The sequence below is a fragment of the Dasypus novemcinctus genome, chromosome 23 (genome assembly GCF_030445035.2).
Source record: "Dasypus novemcinctus isolate mDasNov1 chromosome 23, mDasNov1.1.hap2, whole genome shotgun sequence".
NCBI lineage: Eukaryota > Metazoa > Chordata > Mammalia > Cingulata > Dasypodidae > Dasypus > Dasypus novemcinctus.
The window spans coordinates 17,056,356-17,081,587 of NC_080695.1; the positions used below are offsets into that span (position 1 = coordinate 17,056,356).

General features: G+C 66.1%; 1 protein-coding gene across 3 annotated transcripts; it reads left to right on the forward strand.

Moving 5' to 3' along the window:
- Positions 1–1,322: 1,322 nt before the first annotated feature.
- On the forward strand, positions 1,323–22,867 carry SH2B2 (SH2B adaptor protein 2). 3 transcript variants are annotated; one of them, XM_071211170.1, is made up of 9 exons: positions 1,323–1,398; positions 12,109–12,830; positions 15,653–15,754; positions 17,393–17,484; positions 18,911–19,002; positions 19,097–19,270; positions 19,751–19,959; positions 21,885–22,056; positions 22,477–22,867. In XM_071211170.1, exons 2-9 carry the CDS (start codon positions 12,138–12,140, stop codon positions 22,782–22,784), a joined length of 1,842 nt encoding a protein of 613 aa, XP_071067271.1. In that variant the 5' UTR covers positions 1,323–1,398; positions 12,109–12,137; the 3' UTR covers positions 22,785–22,867. The 3 variants fall into 3 exon arrangements, with proteins under 3 accessions (XP_071067271.1, XP_058141895.1, XP_071067272.1); XM_058285912.2 differs by having other exon boundaries at positions 19,100–19,270; XM_071211171.1 differs by lacking the exon at positions 1,323–1,398 and adding an exon at positions 2,905–2,972.
- The last annotated feature ends 2,365 nt before the right edge of the window (positions 22,868–25,232 follow it).

Below are 25,232 nucleotides of genomic sequence, written 5' to 3' on the forward strand. Positions count from 1 at the left end.
CAGCAGGCTTTGCATCCGACCCACCCCGCCTGCATTTGTCACCAGCTCTCCTCCCCCGCCCCTCCCCAGGACATAAGGCTTGGCGAGACCTGGTCCGCTGACCGCCCACCCTCTCAGTAAGAGGGGGGCCCCAGAAGGCAGGGCAGTTTCTGGTCCCCTCCTTTGCCTCCCCAGGCCCCTGTGATTTTTGCTTTCTTCTTTAGCAAGATGTTCTGGCTTCTAGGTGGGGAGTTCCCCCCACAAGCCCCCCCAGTGCCTGAGGCCCTTCTTGGTCCGGGAGCTGGGGTAGGCTGTCCCAGCAGAGCCACCTGCGGGGCCACTGCAGGCCTTCCTAAATTTCAGTCTTGAGTTGTGCTTTCTGCTTTGCACTTTTAGCATAATAAACACTTGCATTCACACTGGGAGCCCCGAGCTCTGTGTTGGGGCCACACTGGGCTACGGGCGGTGCCTGCAGCACCACCCTGGGGGCGGGAGCCGGGCCCGGCAGCCGATCTGTTGATGTGGGACGTGGCCCCAATACACGGGACACATGTCCCTCTCTTCCTGACCCCAAGAATCCCACGAGTAAGTCCGGAGCTTGGCTGAAACCCAGCCCCTCCATGTCCGCGTCCTCTTGGGGAAACAAGCAAGACCAGACAAAAAAGGGAACCCTATTGCTGTAGCCGAGAAATGCCAAATAATCAGGCCGGTGCACTCACGCCGTCCTCGGCGGCTCCTGGGGAAGGCCTGCTTCCCTTTCTGTGGGTGGCTGTGGCTGACACGTGCCCCTTTCCCTTCGGCCCCCCCATGGCGGAGCCCAGGCCCCCGGGCCCCCTTGCCAGCGAGTGCGGGTGCCAGCCTCGCACCAGGACTCCTCTGGGCTGCGGATTCTGGGTGTCCCCCCACCCAGCCAGCCCCTCCTGTAGGCCCTCTGAGCCCCAGCAGGGGGGCTCTTGCATTGGTCTGGGGGATGGCCAGCGAGGCTGCTGCTAGCGCCCTCCCACCCTGCAGTCCTGTCAGGCCAGAGTTCCCTGGGCCACTGCGGTCTCAGTCCAGCTCTTGTGCATCCCACAGCCGCCTCTGAGGTCCCACCCTAGCACCTGCCCCCTCGCCTGCCCCTTCCGATCTCCCTTCAAGGCCACAGAGCCTTCTGCCCTCAGGGACCCTGGGTGGACCTGTCCTCCCTGACCCTTCCTCCTGTCCCCCCACAATAGTGCTGATCTTGGCCAATCGTGCCAGCTCCCCAGCAGCCACTTCCACACCTCCCACCAGTTCCTCCTTCTGGGTCAGAGTCAGCGGCAGCCACCCCCCCCCCCCACTTCCGCCTCCCCAGGCACCAGAGCTATTTTCCTGCTGGGAACCTCCCTGGCCTCTGGTGGTCCCTAACCCGGAGGAGCTCAGCGCACTTCACTGACCCAGGTGAGTCCCCTGCCGGCCTGGGCCTCCTCTGCCCAGGAGGGCGGGGTCCACGCCAGCCAGCCAGGGCTGGGGCGCTGCCCCCCCCAGCCCCATTCATAGGCTCCTGGTTCCCAGCCAGGCGGCCAGCTCGAGTCGATGGCTGGCCCGCCGCCCAAGATTTCATTAAGTGTTTGCCGCGGGTCGCACGTCACAGCAGCTGGGGGGGGGGGGGGCGTGGAGGGAAGGGGCTGGGTATGGCCCCCACACGGCCTGCTTTGCTGCAGTGCCCCGTGGAAGGCAGCGCTGGGCTGCTGGGCAGAGGGAAGGCCCCTGGCCATCTCCACCTCCACCCACCCGCAGCCCTTCTCCAGGCCCCACCTTCTCCATCTGGAAAACAGGAACAAAAATCCTTGCCTGCCCGCTTTCTGGGAAATGAGAGATGTGAAATGGCTTTGGGAAAGGTTAAAGGGCACCACAAAGGTCAGAGGTCACTGTGGGCGGGGAAGCGTGCCAGATGGAGGCACTCTAGGCTGGCGGGAAACCAGGGCCAGGGATCAGACCCCAGGTGCCAGCAAAGGCCACAGGACCCAGTTTGCTTAGGGGAACCTCTCCCTGCCCTAACCTAGGCGACCCCCGGGGACCTGGGGCACGGGCTGGAGCCCACCAGGAGTTAAGAAGCGGGCGCCCCTGCCCACATCCCCGTAGGACTCCCCCGTAGGACTCCCCGTAAATCTCCCCAACACAGTGAAGGATGGGAGGTGGAGACCCCGCTCTAGGGACCTTCCCCGCCCTGTGACCCCGGGACGATTTCCGGCCCCGGGAGGGCTGGAAGGAGGGGAGCGTGCTGCACGCCCCGGGGCTTTAAGAGAACCAGGCGGCGACTTCCCCTGTTGCCACATGGGGCCCCCAGAAGGCTCCCATTGTCCCCGCGACCCGCGAGGGTCCGGCCACGGCGGTCCCCCAGGCGCGTGTCACCGAAGGGCCCCGGACGTCCAGGCCTCACGCCCCCCACCACGCAGGCCCCCGCCGCCGAGCTCCGGGGGCCACCAGCCCGGGCTCGGGGGGTCGCCTCCGCGCCGGGGCTCCCGCAGCTGGCCCGTCGCCTCCTCCCCATCACCGCCAGAAGGAGCCAGGGGACACCCCGGCCCGCGCCGGCTCCGCCGCAAACCGGGAGCCGCCGGCGGCCGCGGGGAGGAAGCGCGCCCCGGCCTCGGGCGCCGCTCGGGTCCCGCGGGGGGCGCGGCGGGGGGCGGGGCCGGCGCGGCGGCGGGCGGGGGCGGGGCTCGCTCCGGGGGCGGGGCCGGGGCGGCGCGCGGCGCGCGGGCGGGGGGCGCGGGGCGGCGCGCGGGGCTGGGCTCGGAGCGCGCGGGGCCCGGCAGCCCGGAGAGCCGAGCGGGGCCGCGCGGGGCCCCCGCGGAGCGCACGAGCCTTCCAGGTGGAGGACGAGGGAGGCCGCGCCGCCGTCGCCGGTCCCGCCCGGAGGGAGCCCCCGCCCGCCGCGGGCCATGAGCCGCCGGGCCCCGGGAGTCCGGCCGCGGGCGGGGCCGCGCTCGCCCGGCGCCCCGGCCCCCCGCGCCGCCGCCGCGCGCCCGTAGGTACGGCCTGCTTGTCCCCAGTCCCCCCCGCGTCCGCCCGGTCCCCCGAGGCCCCCGGCCGTCGCCCCGGGCGCGCGTGTGTGCGCACGGCTGCCCCGGGGAGCGCGGCCGCACGCGCCCGGCTCCGCGCGTGTCGTCTTTGTGTGCGCGGGGGGGGGGGGGGAGGGAGGGGGCGCCGGGGACGAGCGAGGGGCTGCGCCCCGGGCCGGGAGCGGCGCCGCGACCCCCCGGCCCGGGCGGGGCGGGCAGTGCAGGCGGGCCAGGCGCCTCCGGAGCAGCTGCGCCCCCGCCCCCGGCTTGGGGCCCCCCCGGGGAGGGGTCTCCGGCTGGCGGGGGTGCGCCCGGAGGTCTGTCCCCAGCTGGAGAGAAGGGTCCACCCCGAAAGAATGCCAGGCGGCAGGCGGAGGGCGGCAGGGGCCCCAGCCGGGCCGCCCCGCCTTCAGGTCTCGGGGCGGGCGAGCCCTCCGCGCCGCCCAGGCCGGGGGTCCCAAGGCACGCGCCCTCCCGGCCGCCCCCGAGAGGTGACAGAGGCGCCGAGGGTGCCCGCAGGGCCGGTGCCTTTAGGAAGGGGCGGCTCGAGCCTTCCATTCAGGCGCTCTGGCCTCGGCCATTGAGGAACCTGCGGGCCACGCCAGCCCAGGGGCCGAGCCCCGGCGGAGGCAGGGCCCGGGCCACCCCCGACCCACGGCGACCGTGGCCACTGGCCCAGCTGTGAGAGCGAACGCAGAGAAGCCCGAGTCTGCGTGCACAAGGGGTGGGGAGCCTCAGGGCCGGAGCCAGACCTGGGGGGGCGCGACCACTGCCCCTTGGAGCCGCCGCTTTCCTCCCTATCAAATGGGGACGGTGCTGCCCCCCTTGTCTGGGCCGAACCCCTCGGGCACGGGATCCTGCAGAGAGTGAGCCCTGCTGGGCAGCCAGGGGGGTCCTCCCCAGAGGCCTTGGCCGCCCCGCGCTCCTGCCCCACTTGGGACAAATCTCTTCCCTCCTGGCCTCTCGGGTTCCGTCCCTGAGGCCATTGGTTGCGGGCATGGCCTAGAGCCTTGGGGCTCTAGGAACTTTGGGAGAGGCCTGGCAGTGAGGAGGAAGGGGAGGCTCAGGGCGTCGCTGGGCCTGGGGGGCAGTTTCCCACAAGCTCCCTTCTGCCCTCCTCCCTGGAGGTCTCTCCCACCAAAGCTCAGGAGTACCCCAACCTCGGGAGCGCACGGGGGGCGGTGGCCAAGATACGCTGACGCTGGGTAATTGAATGGCTGCTGCGCCAGGCTGCCTTCTTTCCTGTATTGCGAAAAGTCAGTCATAAGTTTCTCTTTCTTCCCTGCTTAGTGTGGGTCTAGAGAGGACCCCCCCCCCCACGCCTAAGAATGAGCTTCTCTTGGGGAGATTGGGGGCGGGACCCCACGCAGCGTGGAACCCGGGCTTCCCAGGGCTGAGCATTTGGTTTCGAGCTGACTCTTGCAGATTCAGGCCCTACGTGCCTTTTCTCATTGAAGCTTGACAACAACCCTGTGGGTTTGGTACTGTAATTACCCAGGAGGAAACAGATTCAGGGCGATGAAATGACTTGCCCAGGGTCACTCAGCCAACACGCAAACTACTTCTCTCTGACTAGAGCCCGGTTCTCACCTCCCGTGCTGTCTTCCTGGCTTCTGGGGAGGTGGGAGTTTAGGTGCCACCCCCGTGGGGTTCTGAGCCTGCCTTGGAGCCTGCCTCCCCTTGCGGGGCCAGAGGGGCAGTCAGAGCTCTGGGGTCCGGGGAGGTTTCTCTCCTCCCCACCCCCACCTGCTTGGGTCCGGCTTTATCTCTGTGTGGGGGAAGGGCAAGTGTGGCTCTGCCACCTGGCTGGGTGGGAGCCCCGCACCCTGCAGCTCCTCCGGGAGAAGGGGGTTGGGCCTCCATTCTCAATATCTCCGACCCACTGAGTACAGGGCCCGCCTGGGGGTGGGGAAAGCACCCAGCTCGGCCCTCGCAGCCTGCTGGTGGAGACAGGTCACGGGCTGAGTGGTAGTTTGGAGGGGCAGGGAGGGTAGAGGCGGGGACAGGATAAAGGGGCGTTCACGGGGCCTCCAAGGCTTGGGGGCCTGCCAGCTACTGGGGCAGAGTGGGAGGAGGTGGGGCCATGCCAGCTCCGTGGCTGTTGGGGCCACCACAGAGGCTCAGATCAGGGCCGAGCAGCAGTTGGAGGAAGAGGATGCGTTAGAATCTGCATGTGGTGAGTTTGAGGTGCCTGGAGCTCAGCTAGGCTGGGGGTCCAGGAGCTCAGAGAAAGGCCCAGGGAAGCTTCAGCAGCCCCTGCAGGGCCCAGAGTTCTGCGTGTGGACAAGCCAGGGCCACAGATGGACTGGGCTTTGAGAGGCAAAGGCAGCCAGTCAGGCGGAGAGCACTGTGGGTATGGGGGAGCAGGGCTGGGGAGAGTGGGAGAGGTGGCATTCAGGGCCCGGGTGGGGGCCACCATCCTGGGAGAGAGGGCCAGGTTGTGAGGCTCAGGCCAAGGCTGGGGAGGGAAGGGGCCAGGCCCGTGCAGCTGGAGGCAGCCCAGCCTGCTCTCCACCCACGGAGCCTGCCCAGGAACTGTCCAGCAAGGGGTGCTCCTGAAGGAGGATGGGCCTCCCTCCCCGAGTCCCTGGACGCTGGCTTTGCTTGCTGGCCTGGCCCCCACTCCCTGCTCACCCCACACTATTGCAGCCCACCTCTGGCTTCCCCTGCCCCCCCGCCCCGCAGAGCACCCCCTGCCTTTGCCGGTGAGTGCCCAGGTACCCCCCACTGTGCCCTTGGAGGGGAAGTTCCCCAGGGACAGGGCCCTGGAGAGAGTATCATGTCCTGCAAGAAAGAGACAGTGGGCCTTGGCTCCACACTCTCTCCCTGTCCTGCAAGCCGCCCCCCCCCCACGTAGTAAGAGCCCTACTGCGGGTCCCCCATCCCCCACCTGAGCAAGGGCAGCCTCCTCCCTTCTTGCAAGGAAGAGGGGAGGAGAGAAGAGTTTTAAACAAGGGCATGGCCCAGATGGATGTGGGTTCTAAGACAATGGCCTTGACCCTGGCGAGCCTGGGGGGGTGGCTGGCAGCCGTCCAGCCAGCAGCAGTGGAGCAGAGGGCCTCGGAGCAGGACACTTAGGAGGTGGCAGCAGAGGAGCTTAGGTTTTTAAACAAATGACTTTAATTCTCACGAACAGCCCCCGGAGGTTGGCCCATCCTAACAGATGAGGAAACTGAGGCCCCAGGAGGCGAAGTCACTTGCGCAGGTCGCATGGCTAGGAAGCGGGGGAGACGAGAGCCCAGGTGGTCTGGCTGCAGATCCTGGGCCTTGAGCCACACCACTGTCCCAGCGTGTCACGTGGAGGGAGGGAGGGGAAGGCGTCCAGCGTGGCACCCAGGTAGGAGGCTCTCCCTGTGATGGGGAGCCCCTTCCAGTGCAGCTCTGGGGGTCCCCGAGGTCTGAGGGTCTGCAGGCCCCAGAGACAGCAGGGTCTGTTGAGATTGGGGGCATCCGTGAAATCTGGGTGGGGTGGGCTCAGCAGGAGGCCTTCTCCCATCCCACAGCGGCCAGGGCGGGGACCCAAGTCGAGCTGGCTCTAACAGCCGCCCCCCCCCCCACCCCGGCGCTGCCCTCAGAGCGAACTTAGACCGGGCTGCGGTTTGTAGGTGGGGTCAGGAGGGCTCGCCCCCTCTACAGCTCTGGGAAGTGATGCTCAGAAAGGCCAAGCCCACCTGAGTGCCCCCCCTCCCGTACTCGCCACGCGGGGGCAAGGTCCCCAGGGCCCTTAGTCTGCACCTGTCCCTGCCACCAGAGCGCCGCCCTCCCACGCCCACCGCGGGGCCAAACCCCGGCTGGTTCAAGGGGGCCCAGGAATCGCGCCCGCTTCTGGCTGGCTGCAGATCTCGGGTGGGCACGGGTAGCCGGCGGGGAGGGGCTCTGGGGATTCCCACCACACCCCCACTCTGGCAGGAGGATCTGGTTCAGAGGCTGCCCCGTGGGGACATCGGCGTGCGGGGGAACGTGGACTAGAGCCGCAGTCCCAGGCCTTAGCAGTGAAGCAGAGCTGCCCTGTGTGCTCTGGGCCTTCCTTTGCGGGGGAGGGGGAGAGAGCAGGCAGGAGGCACCCCAGGCTGATAAAAGGAGAGCCCCGATTGGCCAGGTCACCTGAGAAGCCAGGGACGGGACCTGGCTGGGCGCGTGGGGGGCAGCTTCCCGGCATGCAGTGCGGGGGAGCCTGCCGGGCTCTCGGGTGAGGGCGGCCCGAGAAGCAGCCTTGGTTTCCCCAGCCTGACCAGGATTCCAAGCCATCGGGGTGGGGGCACTGCACCCTCACATGCAGGTTGCCTGGGTGCTCCTCCAAGTTCACAGCTGAGGGAGGGTGTAGCAGAAGGAGGGGTCTTGGGAGAGGGGTACTGCCTGCTTGCCTGGGAGCAGCCTGGTGGGCAGCCCTTGAGGGTGCTGGGTGGCCCCGGTGGGGGAAGGAGCTGCCCCCTCCCTGCCGTGGCTAGGCCTGCTGAGGTGGGGAGGACACAGCAGAGAGGTCGTGGGTGCTGGGTTTGGCTGGGGCTCCCCGGAAGCACGAGGTGGCTGCCCACATCGATTGATCGATTGCTCATTGTCCATTAGTGGGGGCAGCAAGGCCACCCTCATTAATATTTTAAGGAATGACCGGGCCTTGGGGTCCGGAACCCGGCCTCCCCCAGCCCAATTGTCAGCGCTATTTTTATCGCCGCCACCTAACTGGGTAGTGCGGGGGGAGCCGGGGCTCTTCCTGGGGGTGGGTTGAGAGAGTTGACGGCTTGGGAAGGTGACAGGCAAGGACTCACCAGGCCGCCTCTGCCCTCTCCATCCCTTGCCCCACCCCACCCCGAAAGCCCATCTCATTCCCGCTTGGGCCGTGGCGAGATGAGAAGGAACATTTTTCCAGGAGAAGCCAGAGAGCCCAGCTGAGCCTAGAGATTCCCCGGGGCTGAGAGACGGGGGAGGGCGCCTGCCCACCCAGTGCCCCATCGGGGGCCAGCACCTGAGCCCCGGAACCCCGCTGGCCAGGCCGGCTTCCTTTGTTTCCAGCCCCAGTCCTCAGAGAAGAAGCCTGCGGGGGCGGTGAGGCGGCCCCCTGCCAGCCGCTGGTCCCAGTGGGGGTGACAGCCCGACCCGGTCTTCAGTGCCCAAGGGCCGGTGCTTCTGCATTTCTGCATCAGGGGCTCCTAGAGGCCACGGCCCCAGCGCCCCATCCCTACTGATGGGGAAGCTGAGGCCCAAGGAGAGACAGAACCCGGCCACAGAGAGGCCCCTGATCTGCGGGTCTCACACAGCGCCGCCCTCCCCCGCCCCCACCCAGCAGGTCCTTTTCCTTCCCTGCCTGGCACCCTGGGCCATAGGAGGAGGAGCTGGGACCCTGTCGGCTGCAACAAGAGGGAGCTCTAGAAGGGAGGGCCAGGGCGGGGGGGCCTTCCCGGAAGAAGAGGGAGGAAGGCAGTCCTGGGAGAAAGATGCTGGGAGGTGAGAAGCGGGAGGCTGGGGTCAGCCTGGATTCAATTCATGAACCTTCCAGGCCAGCCCAAGAGTGGGGGGAGGAGCCGGGGGAGGCCATCCGTGGTTTTTGTCCCCGCGCAAGGTGGCCCTGCTGCTGGCACCTGTGGGTTCCCCTCCCCAGGCCCCTGCGGGGGGGCCATGTGCTTCTCACTCTGGGCAGGGGGCTTTGAATGGGCGTCTCGCAGGCTGGACCCTCAGAGAGGGCTGGAAATGCCTGCTGTCCCCCCAGTGCCCAGGGGAGTCCCCTCTTGGGCTGCCCTGCCCGGGTCAGGCAAAGCAGTCCTGCCAGGGAAGGGCAGCCCCCCACCCCAGTTTTAAAGTGAGGAAAACTGAGGCTTCAAGGGTGGCGTGTGGTCAGCAACTCTCGCCCAGGGAGCAGTGGGCCCAGGCCTGGACCCAGCTCATCCAGGGTCCCTGCCCTCTTCTCCTCCCTGGCCGCAAAGGCAGCTGGGGGCAGCACCCAGGGCAGCCGCCCCCACCATGGCCCGGCCTCTGTCTTCCAGTGTGGCCTCCCCCCTTTAGAGAGCTGAGTCAGGCCCGTGGTCCAGCCTCCTCCTCCCTCACCAAGGCTCTCTGCTGCCTTGGGACTGTCACCTCTGGCTGCTGTCCCTGCTGTGTGGGCTCTCCGGCTTCTCGTCCCGACCTCCTCGGTGTCGCCTGGGCGGGACACTGAGGCCTGCTGTGCTGGCCCTGACCCGCCAGCGCCTCCCAGCCAGCCCCGGGCAGGTCCCTCCGGCTGCCACCTCCACTCGGCCCCTTTTCCTGGCCAAGGGATTTCCCAGCCAGCAGGAAGAGCGGGGAAGGGCCAGGGGTTGTCCGGCACTGCGGCTGCCTTCCGCCCTGCCCCCCACCTGCCCTCTGATGGGCCCTGATTGCCTCCGCCGGGCACTCGCGCTGCGCGCCTTAGCGCAGGCTGCAGTGCGAGCCAGACCTTCCCGGGCTGCCACGCCACCCACTCTGGCCCCCCCAGCGGGTGTATGCCAGTGGGACAGGGCCTCATGTCCCCCCACCCCCAGGAGTGCCCCCCACAGGTCAGGCCAAGGCCTCGGCTCCCACCTTCTCTGCAGGCTGTGGTGGTGGTGGTGACGTGTGCATTCCCACGGCCACCCCAGGGGGCAGAGCACGTGCCAGGAGCCTGGGGCATGACTCGGGCAGCCTTCTGCCCCTGAGGAGCGCCCATGCCAGCTGGGGAGACAGACATGGAAATAGATGCTTGGAGCACCCTGTAATTGTCCCCTTGAGGGAAGTGCAGTTAGGGACCGTGGGAGCCCAGAGGAGACACTTGTGCCAGCCTGGGCAGGGGTGAGGGAATACAGTTAGAGGCATCAGGGTGGGCTTCCTGGAGGAGGAGGTTCCTGGGTTAATTATCAAAGGAGGAGTAGGAGTTTGCCAGGTGAAGAAATGAAGGAGAGCATGGCAGGAGAAGCCCCTGCATGAGCCAAGCCTGCAGGTCTCTGTACACAGCCCACCCCACCCGAGCCCTTGCTTGGGCCCTCCTACCCTGTGATGCCCTCTTGGTGCCCTTTGCAGGCACAAAGTCCCCCTCCTCCAGGGACCCCTCCTGACTAAGTCCCTGCCGCGCCACCCCCCTACCCCGGGCCCTGTGTCCTCTGAGGAGGAGGGCTGGTTTGGAGAGTGGACTCCAGCTCTGTGACCTCATCAAGTGGCTCTGTCCTCCCTGGGGCTGCCCAACAGCAGATCAATGGCCCAAGACAGAGGGAATTCCCACGGTGCCCCGTGGCCGCGAGGCCCGGCCGCTGATCTCACAGAAGTGGGCCGGCTATTTTTACCTGGCTTTTAATTACACGCCTCGCATCCCAGGAGAGCGCCGAGGTGGTGCTCCCAGCAGCGGTGAGGGAAGGGGCAGGCCGGGAGATGCGGGGTCCTGGGAGCAGGTGACGGCACGCAGCTCCAGCTCAGGGCCTTGCTGGGGTGGCCCCTTTCCCCCCACCGTGGTCTGGCACCTTCAGACGAGGACACCCCAAGTCAGGGCAGGGCTACATCCCCTTGCTCTCCGCCCACAATTTTCACCCAGGCCTGAATGCCGAGGGCAGAGGGTAGGAGTATACAGACAGCACGCTGGCCCCGTGTCCCCAGAGGCAGTGGCCACCTTGGGGGTGGGGGGGGGTGAGGCTCCCAAGTGGCTGGCTGGATGCACACACCATATAGCTTGGCCACCTAAGGTGGTGAGGGATGGAGGGCTCTGGGGATAAGGAGGAAGGAGAGGGTGGCGAGGAGACGGCTGGGATTCCTGGAGAGGGGGCCCCAGATCTGGGCCCCTGAAGGAAAGTCAGATTTGCAGGGGAACTCGGGAGGCGCACAGTGCCCCGGAGGCCGGTGTGTCTGTAGGGAGCGCAGGGCCACGGAGAGGCAAGGAAGGCTGAGGGCGCAGGGCATTGTTGGAAGCAGGGTTGGGTTGGTCAGGCGTGACCCACCCTGGGGTGTGACCCCCAAACCTGGGTGGTCCTCAGGGTCCCACCTCTTTGGGCCAGGGCTAAGGGGGTCACAGCTCATTCGTTCATTCAATCACTAGAGCTTGCTGAGTGCCTGCTACATGCCCAGTGCTGGGGACACAGCTGCTTGGATGTGAAAAGTCTTGCTTTTGTGGGGCTCACGTTCTCAGCAGAACAGGATGGGGTGGATGACACTACCAGACAAGTAACTACATGGTGTGTCAGATGGGGACCAGTGCTGTGGGGAAAGTCAGGGCAAGGGACCATTCTGGGTGGGGCGGGGTATTTATTTTCGATGGAGAGATCAGGGCAGGCTAGCACGCAGTGATGCTTGAGCAGAAATCTGAAAGAGGTGAGGAACGGTGGGGGAGAACATTCCAGGCAAGTGTACGTAAGAATGGCAAGTACAAAGGCCCTGGGGTGGGAATGTGCCTGGCATGCTGTTAGAAAGCAAGGAGGCAGGTGTAGCCGGTGCCCAGCAGGCAAGGAGAAGACTGGCAAACGATAAGCTCAGAGAAGTAATGGCAGGCAGGTGACGCCAGGCCTTGAAAGACACAGGTAAGCCTTTGGCTTTTACTGAGGGTGATGAGCGCCGCTGCAGGATTTGGGGCGAAGGAAGATGTCACACGTTTTAGAAGTGATAGCTAGGCCTCTGGGTGGAGAACTGTCCAGGGTGGAGTCGGGATCCGAGGGACCCCCGAAAGGGCTGCTGAGGCACTTCAGGCAAGAGGAGGTTACGTGGGTGCCAGCCAGCAGCCCGGGGGGAGGAGTGGGTTCTGGGCATGTTTTGAAGATAGGGCCAAGCCAGGATATGTGACTTCTGTCGCCCCGCCTTTGGAAGCCTCAGAAGAGGTTACCGAGGTGAGGTCCCTGGAAGTTCAGGGCCCTTCCCCACCAGGCACCTGGCACTCTAGCCTCCTTCAGCAGCCCCGGGAGTGGCTCTGGGGTCCCTGAAAATGCTCTTGGCAGAGAGGATGAATGCTGCTCTCCTGCCTCCCCGGCTGGCTTTCTCGTCGCACATCCCCGCAGCGCACAGCAGCTGCCTGCTGTCGCCCCCACCCACCCACACCCTGGCCCGGGGAGGCCGGGGGGGACCAGGGGGCTGGGCCACCCGGCGGGGCTCGGGGAGCAGGGGCGCCTGGGGGGCGCCCTGAGAGTCACCCTCTTCTCGCCCGCAGCCGCAGGGGGCTGCGATGGGCCGGGAGCCATGAATGGTGCCGCGCCCGGCGCCGCCGCCACCCCGGTCCCGGACTGGCGCGGGTTCTGCGAGCTGCACGCGCAGGCGGCCGCCGTGGACTTCGCGCGCCAGTTCTGCCGCTTCCTGCGCGAGAACCCGGCCTACGACACGCCCGACGCCGGCGCCTCCTTCTCCCGCCACTTCGCCGCCAACTTCCTGGACGCCTTCGGCGAGGAGGTGCGCCGCGTGCTGGCGGCCGAGCGCCCCGACGCCATGGAGCCGGCGGCGGGGCCCGCGGCCCTCAAGGCGGCCGCCTGCGGCCACTCGCGCAGCTCCGAGGACGTGTCGGCGCACGCGGCGGCCAAGGCCCGCGTCCGCAAGGGCTTCTCGCTGCGCAACATGAGCCTGTGCGTGGTGGACGGCGTGCGCGACATGTGGCACCGGCGCGCCTCGCCCGAGCCCGAGGCCGGCGCCGCCCCGCGGGCCGCCGAGCCCCCCGCCGAGCAGCGCGACAAGTGGACGCGGCGCCTGCGGCTGTCGCGGACGCTGGCGGCCAAGGTGGAGCTGGTGGACATCCAACGCGAGGGCGCGCTGCGCTTCATGGTGGCCGACGACGCGGCCGCGGGCCTGGGGGGCGCTGCCCAGTGGCAGAAGTGCCGCCTGCTGCTGCGCAGGGCGGTGGCTGGCGAGCGCTTCCGCCTCGAGTTCTTCGTGCCGCCCAAGGTGAGTGCCTGGCACCCCCGGGGAGGGAGCGGCGCAGGGTGCTGGGGTGCACTGTGGTGGGCTCTGCGAGACTCCCCTCCCCTGCTCCAGGCGACAGGATGGAGTACTCGGTTCTCCTCTTGGACAAGGTGGCCCTTCCAGCCCGTTTCTTCCTTGGTCTCGGCTGAGCAGGGCCTCCGGGCCGCCGCCGCCGCGAGGGCCTCTGGGCCTGCTCTTGTTGCTCATGGACAGCCGGTCTCCCTGCCCTCCTCTCTTCCTCCTCCTCTCCGGGGGCCCTGGGTGGCTGTGGCCTCCCAGAGCTGAGGCCTGGGGGAGGTGGTGAAGGCAGAGAGCCACAGCCCAGCCCCTGCCCAGGCGGCCCTCCTCTGGCCACCAGCAGCCTGGCCGCTCACCTGCGTGGTGGCGGTGGGTCTTCTCCAGGGCGGCAGCCTGGCTTGTTTGGGAAGTGGGAGCAACAGCAGTGCCTGTTTCATGGGAGCCCATGGGTGCCCGCCCTAGGCCTGGTGGGCTTTCTGAGCAGACGAGCCCTCGTCGTCCCAGTACCCAGCAAGGGGGACACCAAGGTCCCCCGGTCGCAGAAGAGACCCATAGTCACACAGCGGGTGAGTTAGAACCCAACTGATAATACCCACCACCTTGGTGGTCCCGAGAATGAAAGGAGAGGCGGGAGGGCGCAGAAAGGTGGGAGGCTGTGCTGGTGCAGCAGCTGGTGTCACCCCCAAGCACCAGCCGGGCCCCTGGCCCACCTCGGCCCGCTGGACGCCCAGTGCCCTCTCTCATCCCGTCTTCTGGCTCTTTTCTCCGACTCCCAGTCGGTAGTGCCTTTGGTCCCCTCCCTGTCTCCTCTCCCCTGGAGATACAGGGGTGTGGGCTTTCCAAGACTGGGTGCCCAGGAGCGCCAAGGTCTCTGGGAGGTGACTTCCCAAGGACACACTCTGAAGGGAGTCTCCCCAAGTCCCAGAACCCCGAGACTTTCTTTTTGCCTGCCCAGGCCTCCACCCTTAGGTCCCTGAGAAAAATCACAGGCCACTCAGCTCAGCTCCACTCCTAGTCAAGACAGGGAGACTGAGGCCCTGTGAAGGGTGGGAAGTGGGGTGGGGCTTGCCTGGGGTCACCCAAAGGTCAGGGACAGAGGCTCAGGGCGTCACCGCCTCCAGCCCTGGGTGGCAGTCACAGCTGCCCGCTGTAAATAGCAATGTCTGCTGCCCACGGGGAGGAGACACAGCAGCTGGCGCCTTCTCTTAGCCCCTGCCGGGGCCCGCTAACCTCACCGTGGGTGGAGGGCAGAGCTCCTGAGGGGTCTCTGGGCGTTCCCCAACCTCTGAGGAAGGCAGGTGCATCCCCATCCCCCTGCTCTGGCCTCAGCGCCTCCTTTTCTGCCTGCAGATATGTGGGTATTCCGGATGGCCCACTGGGAGGGTGGCTCAGCCTCTAACAAGTGATCAGGTTGGGTTCCCCAAATGCTGGGTCCCAGAATGCACACACGCACACTCCACGCACAGTCTAGGTTCCCTCTTGTCCTAGAGAGGCCTAACTGGGGGCACCCTTGGAGCAGGCAGGTGTTTGGGATCTGCAGGCTCAAGGGCCGTCTCCTGGGAGCCTTAGATGTCCCTCTCACATAGCCCTCGATGTCCCAGGTCCCCTCCAGGCCATTCCCAGGGGCCCAGGGAGCTATGAGACTGGACCCCGCCATTGGGGGAGCCACGGGGCTGCCCAGTACCCATATTTGCAGGACTGGGTGGTAAGCCTTGATGGGGTGAGCCTGGGGGGCTCCAGGGGCTCTGAAGAGCACAAGCCTGGTCTGCAGGAGTGCTCAGCGGGCGCCAGGGGCTCCGGGACAGGCATCTCTGGAGGCAGGGGCTGGGGGAGCCCACTGCTGGGAAACAGTTTGACTGATGGCGAAGTGAGAGCCATGAGAGGTGGTGTGAACCGGGGCAGGCGAGCCAAGGATTCACAGCACCTTTGACCAGTAGTTACCCCAGCCAGAGACCCCCATTCCCTTCCACCCACCCCAGGATCCCAGCTCCAGCCACAGGGGTGGTGACCCTGTGCCGTGACCAGCCAAACCTGCTGGGTGGTGGCCAGGAATTCCCGGACGCCTGCCCACTCCACTTGTGGCCCTTCCCTTTCCTCCCAAGAAAGTCCCTGTCCCGGAGCCCGAGTCCTGCCCGGAATCCCAGGCTCAGGGGACCCCAGGGCCGTGGGCAGGAGCTGGGGCGGAGCAGGCAGGCGGGCAATGAGACGCCCTCGGGGAGCACGGCCAGTCCACACCAGGGCAAGCCACCACACCTGCCCTCAGCTGGCGGCCTGTTCTGAGCTGAGGGCGCAGGCCTGCTCTGGAAAGGCTGTTCTGAAGGGGGAGGCAGCATTGGTTCTTTCATTGAACTAGAATAGAATCGAAAATACCACACTTCATTACACGCCGTAAGGGTGTTGGTTTCAGGGGTATTTTTACCTATGTGTGTGTGTACCGGGTCACGGTGTCAAGTGTATGTCTTATTATGGGTCAAGGTCAAAAAAGTGACAACCACAGTTCTGGTGGGTGCCCTGGGCAGAAGGGCAGCCAGAGTGGGGTTCATTCCCAGGGTGAGGGGGTGAGGGGGTGGGAGTCAGCGGCGTGAGCCCCAGCCCTGCCCCTCACGTGCTGAGTGACTGAGGGGCCAGGGTCCCTTTGCTCCTCAGCTGCCCCTGCGCAGTGGGCCTTGGCACACCTCGGGGCCAGGGCTGCCAGGGCACTGCAGGCGGAGGGCTGCGCTGACCCCTGGGAGGGAGGTTTCCGGGGACCCGGGGGTGGCTCTCACTGCTCCTGCCCTGCCTCCCAGGCCTCCAGGCCCAAGGTCAGCATCCCCCTCTCGGCCGTCACCGAGGTGCGCACCACCATGCCCCTGGAGATGCCCGAGAAGGACAACACGTTCGTGCTCAAGGTGAGGCCCCCCCGGCCCCCCACAATACCTCCTCACGGACGGTCCGGCTGGCTAGGGTCACCGTACGGGGGACCCTGCGCCCGTGCTGTCCACCGTCTAAGGCCTAGGTGCCCGTCTCCTCCTGGACCCCGCGGAAGCTCGAGTTTCACTTCCTCCCCTGCTCTCCCGGCTGCAGACCCTCCCTCCTGGGCAGGGCAGGACGTGGCCAGCCTGCAGCAGTTATGCAAATGTCCCTGTCACCGGGGCACTGGAGTGTGGGAAGCAGCCGTCCCTCAGAGGGCACAAAGGCCCAGCGAGTGGGCGGGAGGGCACCCCGGTGGGTCTGGGGTGGCCCAGCCTTTTCCCAGGCCCCACGTCACCAGGCAGCCTGCTCAGGTTGCCGAGGACACGGCTCCAGGCTGCCAGGGCCGTGTGCCCGGCCTCTCACAGGGTGGGAGGGTGTGAGAAGTCCGCAGGAAGCTGGGTCCCCCCACCCTCCGGGCTGCTGGTTGGCTTTACATCTTTGCCCATCCCTATTTGTTCAGTCGCGAGCGCACTCACTTATCCCACCAACATGTGCCAAGCCCTCCCCTTGAGCCACCCAGGCAGGGGTTTAGGCACACAGCTCTGCCCACCTGGGCCTCTCCTTGCTGGGTGGGGGGCTCATCTGCCAGCCAGGGGTTGAAGGTGGTCTCTGAGGACCCTCCCAACTCTGACACGCTAGGAGTCCCACAGCTGCCCTTTATCAGAGGCGGGAAGCAGAGAGCACAGATAGCCCGGGGCCTTGCCATCACAGACACCTGGAACTGCCACTGACTGCTGTGTGGCTTTGAGCAAGTTACCTGACCTCTCTGAGCGTCAGTCATCGCATCTGTAAAATGGGGAAATAGATCCCCTCCCTCCCAGGGCTGCTGGGAGGAGGTTATGGGTGTACATGAAGGACCCCACCCCGGGTCTGGCCTGTAACTGGGCCTTCCTCCTGCTCTCCCAGCCCTGTGGAGACTGCTTAGCCTAGGGTGTGGCCATAACAGTGCGATTCCAGGCACTGGGGCATGTGAGCAAGGCGGGCGCCTGGGCCAGCTGGCCTCGGGATAGGCTGAGGGTCGCGATGCCCCCTCATCCCACCTCCTAGGGGCCAGGGCAGGGGTTGGGGATGTTGGGCAACCCAGCCAGCACGGCCTCCTCAGAGGCCGGGTCTCAGGGCCTGAGGACCTGAGGTCGGTGGGCTGGGGGCCACCCCCAATGCTGGGCCCTAGAGGGAGGGGGACTGGGGGCACCCCCAGTGCTGAGCCCGGGAGGGAGGGGGGCTGGGGGCCACCCCCAGTGCTGGGCCCAGGAGGGAGGGGGGCTGGGGGCACCCCCAGTGCTGGGCCCAGGAGGGAGGGGGGCTGGGGGCACCCCCAGTGCTGGGCCCAGGAGGGAGGGGGGCTGGGGGCCACCCCCAGTGCTGGGCCCTGGAGGGAGGGGGGCTGGGGGCCACCCCCAGTGCTGGGCCCGGGAGGTAGGGGCTGCTGCACCACCCGTGGGCTCCACCCCAAGGACCCTGGTCCCTTGGGAGCCCCAGCACACTGGCCCCTTGCTCCGGGTCTGGAGCCTCCCTGGGGTGGAGGAAGGCGGGAGCCTGACTGTGGTCTGGACCCCCGGCCGCCCCCTCCTCAGGTGGAGAATGGAGCCGAGTACATCCTGGAGACCATTGACTCCCTGCAGAAGCACTCGTGGGTAGCTGACATCCAGGGCTGCGTGGACCCTGGGTGAGTGCCTCAGTGGCCCTGGAATGTGTGCACAGGGCGGGGGCCTGGCTGGGGTGGGACCTGGTTCCAGCCCCCACAGAGCAGCCTCCTGCTCAGGGCAGCAGCTGAACTCAGGAAATAGGCTTGTCTTTTTTTTTTTTTCCTCTCTCTTTTTTTTCTTACCAGGAAGTCCCAGGAGTCGAACCTGGGTCCTCCATATGGTAAACAGGAGCTCAGCTGCTCGTGCCACAGCCGCTTCCCAAAACAGGCTTTTCTTGTCACAGTCCTCTCTGGGTTAGGGCAGGCCAGGGTTAGGTGCAGACAGCCCCCTCATCCGCCCACCCGCAGCAGCCTCCTCTGCAGGGCCAGGCCTGGGGACCTGGGAAGAAGTTTCTCCCATGGGAGACAGGCAGTAATGGGGTGAGCCCGAAGGGCTGGGGTGGGGCTGGGGTCCCACAGGGGAGTCCCCCACACCCAGCAGGGCTCAGGGAAGGCGTCCCGGTGGAGGGCCTCACCTGGTCTCGGGCTTGCGGGACGAGCAGGTCTGAGGCAAGCAGAGGCCCGGGGGGTGGGGGCGGGCAGGTGTGCCAGAACCCGGCCGTCGGAGGGGCCAGGGCAGGTGAGGGGCTTTGCAGGGAGCCCAGGAGGCTGGTGGGCCTTGGGGCAGTGCGGAGCCCTGGCTCGTAATAAAAAGAGGGCAGCAGTGGCCCGCCGAGTCCAGGAAGGGCAGCAGGGAGGCTGGCTCCACCGGGCAGGAGCCATCCCGGGGCCAGGAGGAGGGGCAGGCAGCCTGCCAGTCAGCTCTGAGTCTGGCAGCGGCTCTACCGGCTAATGGGGTGAGCCGAGCCCCAGGGGGAGGGGCTGCTGCTTTCTAATTAACAGGCTCATTTGAAGCACAATTAAATGTCCTGAGCACTGCCCAGGGCCCCCACCCCCCACCCCCAAAGTGGCTGTAATCCCTCCCCTGCGCCCTCCGCTGCAGCTGCTCTGCCAGCTCTGTCCCCGCCCGGTGGAGGTGAACCTCTTTGCAGGAGTTCACGTGGGCAGGTCCCAGATCCCTCGCTTCACAGCTGCAGAGCTAAAGCCCCAGGGCCGGGAAGGGAACTGCCCAGCCTCCCTGCCACCCGCCATGCCCTCCCACCATTTCAGTGGCTCCAGGCCATGCCCAGGACGAGGCCAGCCTCTCGTGGTTGGTGGGCAGGGGTCATGTGGCCTCAGGGAGGGCTGGAACACTTGGAGATCTCTGCACATGGTCCAGTCACTCACGTGGTGGCCATGGAGCAAGCTGAGGGACATGGACACGGAGGCGGGGGAGCCCCAGGCGAGCGGAGGGCAGGATGGGGCCGATGCTGTGGCCATGGGACTGTCGGCCAGCACCTGGCCCTGGGAGCAGCCCGCGGGCCGGGTCCGAGGCCCAGGATGTGAAGGCTCTTTCTTGCCTGCACAGGGACAGCGAGGAGGACGTCGAGCTCTCCTGTGCCCGGGGGGGCTGCCTGGCCAGCCGCGTGGCATCCTGCAGCTGTGAGCTCCTGGCGGATGGTAGGTGGGGGCAGAGCTGGCCAGAGAGGGGGGTGGAGATGGAGGGAGGGGCAGACGGACAGACAGACGTGCTCCTTACCTGCCTCTTCTCCAGCAGCAGACCTGGCCCGGCCCCCAGAGACAACGGCAGCAGTGGGTGCCGTGGTGACAGCCCCGCACAGCCGGGCTCGAGAGGCTGCCAGCGAGTCCCTGGTCCATGTCCCACTAGAGACCTTCCTGCAAACCCTGGAGTCCCCCGGTGGCAGCGGCGGGGACAGCAATAACACAGGTGCCAGGAGAGTGGCCTCCCCTCCCTGCCCCTCCTCCCAGGCCCCCACCCCAGGCTGCAGGACACCCCACCCCAGGCTCCCTCCAAAGCCCTGCCTGAGCCCCAGCAGGGGATCATCCCTGGGTCCCCCTCACAGCTCCTCAGTCGTTCTGGGTTGGGAGGCTTCTGTGGGCTAGCCTGGGAACCTGGCCTTTTACCCAGGACCTAGTTTCAATAGCAGCGGCTTACAGGGAGGGGTGCAAAGGGATAGAACCAGGGTTTGAGGGCAGGAACCTTGTTTTGTTCCCGGGTTTGTCACTGACTTGCAGGGTCTTTGCCTCAGTTTACCTCATATGCTTAAACTAGTGGGTTGGGCTAGATAAGTTCCCTGCCTCGTTCTAAAATTATTCAAACAGCATTTTACAGTTAAACACCAAAGAGATGCTGCAGCCCCTGTCTGGTTTCTTTACCTCCCCCGCCCACACTCTCATCCTTCCGTAGGGGAGGAAGAAGCAGACCCCGAGCCCAAGCCCGAGCCCGAGCCCCAGCTCTCCGACTACCCCTGGTTCCACGGGACGCTGTCACGGGCCAAGGCGGCTCAGCTGGTGCTGGCGGGTGGGCCCCGGAACCATGGCCTCTTCGTGATCCGCCAGAGTGAGACTCGGCCTGGGGAATACGTGCTGACCTTCAACTTCCAGGGCAAGGCCAAGGCAAGTGGACATGGGGAGGTGAGGGCGGCCCATAAGAGCAAGGGGCGGGGGTCCCGGAACGGGCTCCCCGAGGTGTAGGCGTGGCACGGCTTCCCTGGCTGTGCTCTGCTCAGCCCCCACACGCACAACAGCCTGCGATGCGGCTTTTCTACCATCCAGGTGGGAAGCCACCTGCCGGACTTGACTTAGCAAGTCCTTTCAGACCCTGTGTGCTGGGGCCACGGTGCACTAGGACTTCTGAGGGTCAGTGCAGGGCTGGGGTCTCCCGAGGCCCTCAGAGCCCCTCCTCCTGCCCCACCCACCCCCAGAACAAGCTCCTCGAGTGGTCAGGCCAGACAGGTAGGCCCCAGAGGGCTGAGCAGGAGGGAGCGCAGGGTCCATCAACCAAAGTAGGAGGGACCCTGAGTGAGACGTGAGGTGGAGGAAGAATTTTTCGGGGAGGACAAGGGGGTAGGTGGACCCGACAGGATGGACACCTTTGCTTGAGCACCCAGACTAGAAGGGAATGGCATGCCAACAATGGCCTCGGGGGCGGAGGAGGAGAAGCGTCAGGTGACATGGAGGAGGGGGGAGGGAGGAGGGGGAGGGGAGTGCGGTGTAGCCAGAGTGGGAGGGAACCTCAGCCTTCCCATATTCGTGTGCATCCGATAAGGAAACAGACCAGCCCAGCTCCTCCCAGGATAGTCTCTCCCCACTGGAGGAGAGGGCACCCCAGGACGCCTGCTCCAGGCCACAGCTGGTGGTCTGTGTCCCGCTGCAGGGCCCCACCTGCCCCAACCCCCGGCTGGCCCTCCAGGGACTCCCTGGGCCTCTCTCCTTGGCCCTGGCCCAGGAGGTGGCACCTCCCCAGGACACCTCTTTGGAAAGCAGCCGCCCTTACCAACTCCTCAGACAACCGGGCGCTTGAGGCGGTGCTGGCAGCAGCAGTTTACTTCTCAGCCAGCGCCGCGCCAGGCTGCCTCCCCAGTGGCCCCAGATCTGACTCACGCCCAAGCCCAGGCCTTGGGGAGCGCCCAGGCCACCATGGCTGTGGGGACGGATGGCAGAGCAGGGCAGGAGGCTCCTCTCCTTGGGGAGACTGGGGGGACCGCCTCAACCCTGCCCCTCAGCTCTCGCCAGGTGAGCTCTTCCCACTTGCAGACAATAGAGGTCTGAAAGCTTTTCCCGCAGATTGGGGTGCACCTGCCTTTCTTTGGTCCGCCCTGGGGCCCAGCTCTGCCCTGGACCTCTGCCCTCAAAGGGCCTGCCCGGATGTGAGGCTGTGTGGGCAGCACGAAGCAGCCCTTCTGGGCTGAGTCCCTGCCCTGGGCTGCCCTCGGTGCTCCCCGGGTTTGCTCCTGCTGTTTCTGGTAAGGTCTCACCCTGCTGAGTGGCTGAAGTCACTCATGGGGAAGGAGAACCCCCCCCCACCAGGGACTCTGTCCTTTACGTGGGCTTGGGGCCACGTGCACACCCTGTAACTCCTCCTATCACCTCCCCTCTTGCTATGTACATCCCAGAGGCAGCCTCTCTCCCTCCGTGGGTACATGCTGAGACCCGGGCCTCCCCAGTAGAGCTCCCCGCCTGTGTTTTGGGGTGATGGGCGAGTCACTCCCTCTCCCTGTATCTCAGGTGCCCCATTTCAATGGGACCTGAGCTTCTGAGGTTTGGGGGAGGGCTAGAAATAGGGAGAGTGAAGGGCATGGGTCCATGAGTGTGGGTGCTCCCAGAGTGGGGGAAAACACCTGCTCCCCTCAGTCCCGCCTGGTTCTATCACCTGCTTTCCCTCCCCTGATGGGGCTCGCACGTAAGGGGCCCTGGTCCTTCTGGCCTCATAAAAGCCAGTTGGTGGTGTCTGCAGGGTCCCCCCAGAGACCTGGAAGGCACATGCCAAGCAGGTGGCTGGGCCAGGACTCCACTGCTGACATGCCTGCCTGTGCCCACAGCACCTGCGCCTTTCCCTGAACGGCCATGGCCAGTGCCACGTGCAGCACCTGTGGTTCCAGTCCGTGCTTGACATGCTCCGCCACTTCCACACCCACCCCATCCCGCTGGAGTCAGGGGGCTCCGCTGACATCACCCTGCGCAGCTACGTGCGGGCCCAAGGCCCCCCACCTGGTAAGAGGCCCCACCTGGCTCCTGTGAGGGCCTAAGAGGACAGACGGGGAGGGAGGGTCACCCTCAGGCAGCCACCCACCCACCTGGGCCAGCCGAGTGGGGTAAGCGCCAGGTGTCCTGACCCCTGGCCAGCCTGGCTGAGGCAACCGTGAGCCGTTGGGCCGTCAGGACTGGGGGCGGCAGGCGCCCCCAGCATCCAGGTCCTGAGAGATTTCTGGGCGGCAGCGGGGTGGGGGTGCTCACAGGCAGCCCGAGGCCCCTGCACGGCGGTGGCAGCGCGGGTCCCTGTGCGGGCAAGGCCGCCACTACCCAGCTGCGCGCGGAGGCTGCCAAGGAAACCTGCCCGCCCGCGGCGAAGTGCCCGTGGGGCGGGGGCGCGCGGGCGGGGGCGCGCCCTGACGCGCTGCCCTCCCGTTGCAGAGCCGGGGCCCGCGCCGCCCGCCGCGCCCGCGCCCCCCGCCTGCTGGAGCGAGCCGGCCGGCGCGCACTACTTCTCCAGCCTGGCCCCGGGCGCCCTGGCTGCCGCAGCGCCCTCGGAGGCGGCCGACGCCCCCGCCCCCGGCCCCGCGCCCCCGCGCGCCGCCGAGGCCCCGCTGAGCGCGCGCAGCCGCAGCGACAGCGCCGAGCGCCTGCTGGAGCCCGCGGGCGGCGGCGACGAGCCCCCCGAGGCGGGCGAGGGCGCGCGGGGCCGCGCGCGGGCCGTGGAGAACCAGTACTCCTTCTACTAGCGCCCCGCGGCGCCCCGCGGCGGCACAGCGAAGCTCTTCAGTGAAGACTTAGACGTTATTAAAGAGCCTGTTTTAGGGACTGCACCCCGCTCTCCTGTGGTCCTTTCTCCTTTCCCGGCTCCTGCGCCCGCTCGGTCTTGGGGGCGGGGGCCTGGTCCCACGGGGGGGTGGGCCGGGGGCTTTAGTAGAGCTGTGAGAGAGCTAGGGGTGGGGAGCAGAAGCACGGGGGCAAGAAAGTGGCGGCAGAGGGTGGAAGAGAGAGAAGAGGGTAGGGGTCATCCAGGGACACTGAAAGATGAGGAGGGGCCCCCTATGAAGCCTTGAGTGCCAGGACGAGGAGCTGTACCCCAGCTAGGTTTCCTCCTAATGGTGTCTTTGACCAGGTCAGCGAGGCCGGCAGACCATGGGGAGATGGCCTGGGGGTGTGGATGGAGTGGCAGGGCAGGACATTAGCCCTCTGGGGGACGCTGCAGTGGGAGAGGCTGGGTTTCTCAGCTCTGAGAAACTAGGAAGTGGCCCAGAGGACGCTCGCACCCCGACCTCCAGCCAGTGCCTGCCAGTCAGGATGGTCTCTTGGCCTCCGGAAGGGGGAGGCCCAGCACCCTAGCCCTGAGGCAGTGCCCCCAGTAGGAAGTTTCTTTTTCCTTTTGAGCTAAAACCCACTTCCACCTCCCACCTGGGGCAACAGACCCCTGGCTCCCCTTGTCCAGGAGTGCCCTTGAAGGGTGCATTTCCGACCCCTAGACCACCTAGGCCCTGTTCCCATGGCTAAGCTTCCTGGGACTGCAGCTGAGACACCCACAGCCTCCTCCTCGTCATCAGGCCACTAGCACCCCTGCTCAGCCACCAGGGCACTGCTGCCCCAGCTACCTGGTCCAACTGGCACAATGACTGGGAAGTGGCTGAGCAGGCCTCCTGCTGCCACCACACGGAGGCAGGACTACAAGCCAGTGCTCAGGAGCACCCCAAGACCTCGGCATCTCCTTCCTGTGTGGCCGGAGCCCTCTGTGCTCTCACCAAGTGCAGGCCCTCATCACACCCCAATAGGAGCAGAGGGGGAGTCTGGGGTAAGGCTCCACTGGGCCGGAGGAACAGGGGCTGGTCTCACCGTCAGCTGGGGCCTCTGGGCAGCATCTCCCCTCGGCAAGATGCTGAGCCCCCGACGGGACCCCCAGGCCTGCAGCTTCTTCCTTGCTCCCCCAGTGAATCTGTCCCATGGAAGGGTTCAGGGGTGGGGTTAAGATTTGAACACAGAGCCTGCCAAACTTCAGCCCCCCCCTCGCCCATCCCTCCCTCCTAACACAGCCCACCGCCATGAGGCCATTTTACACAATCAACACTTGTAACAGGAACCCGGGCACAGAAATAGGCAAAGGGCACAGAAATGGAGCCCAAAATATGTGAACATGGGAGAGGGGCTGCACCAGTCAGGCGCTGGTATCCAGGGGTTCTGGGGGTGGGGGTTAAGGTGAATTCAAGGGAAAAGGGCAAGAAAAGATGGCAGGGCCACCACCCCAGGCCCCCCTAAGGGATGGGGCAGGAAGGGCCCGCAGCAGGAGGTCATGCAAACCCCCTGCAATCCCACAGTGCTGCCACCAGGTAAGGCCCTCAGGACCACTCGGGTGGGGCACTCCGGGCTCACAGCAGTGTGTTAAGACCCTGGACCAGTGGCCTTTTCAAGGTGATTTCATTTGCTGCTCAACAAGCATTTCGGATGCCTGCTGTGTGCCAGGCCAGCCTGAGGGGCAGCTGGGCAGGCAACCAGGCCAGTCCATTGCACTGTGACATGGCAGTGACAGATGGCTGGACTGTGGCCCGGGACCACCCAGAGGAGGTGCCCTGGCTGACCATGAGGGCATGGTGGAGGGGCTGAGGGGGCCAGGGGCAGTGAGGGGGGAGGTGAGATAGCAGGCTGAGAGCCTTGAGAGCCAGGCCGGAGAACTTGGTTTGAAACAGATGGTGTTGGGGAGCAGGGGCCAGTCTGAAGTAAGGGGAGAGATGACAGTTGTGTGTTTTAGACAGATCACCCTGAGGTGGGGGGGGGGCTGAGGTTGGAAGGGGCAAAATGAGGTAAGGGGGCAGGGAGGCTGCAGTAGGTCTGGGTGATGGGTGATGAGCTGGACCAGGCAGCAGAGGAAGGGCTCCAGTGAGAGGGATGGAGGAAAGACCATCAGTAGACGGCCTGGGAGTGGGGGTGGAGATGGAAGGTTTGGTGGCATCTCTGGCTTGAGATTTGGGGGAGAGTTCAGCCCCTGCTGGACCCACTTGGAACCCAAAGAGGGGCTGTGGAGAACGTGGAATCCAATCCCTGCGCCAAGAAGAGAGGAAAGAGACGTCTCCAGAAGGGGCTTCTGAGGACCTGCCAGGCTTGCTCCAGCCCAGGGTCACATGTCCAACCCTCTGCTGTCATATTTCCCAGCTTCTCCCTTCAGGTAAGAGAGTAAATGT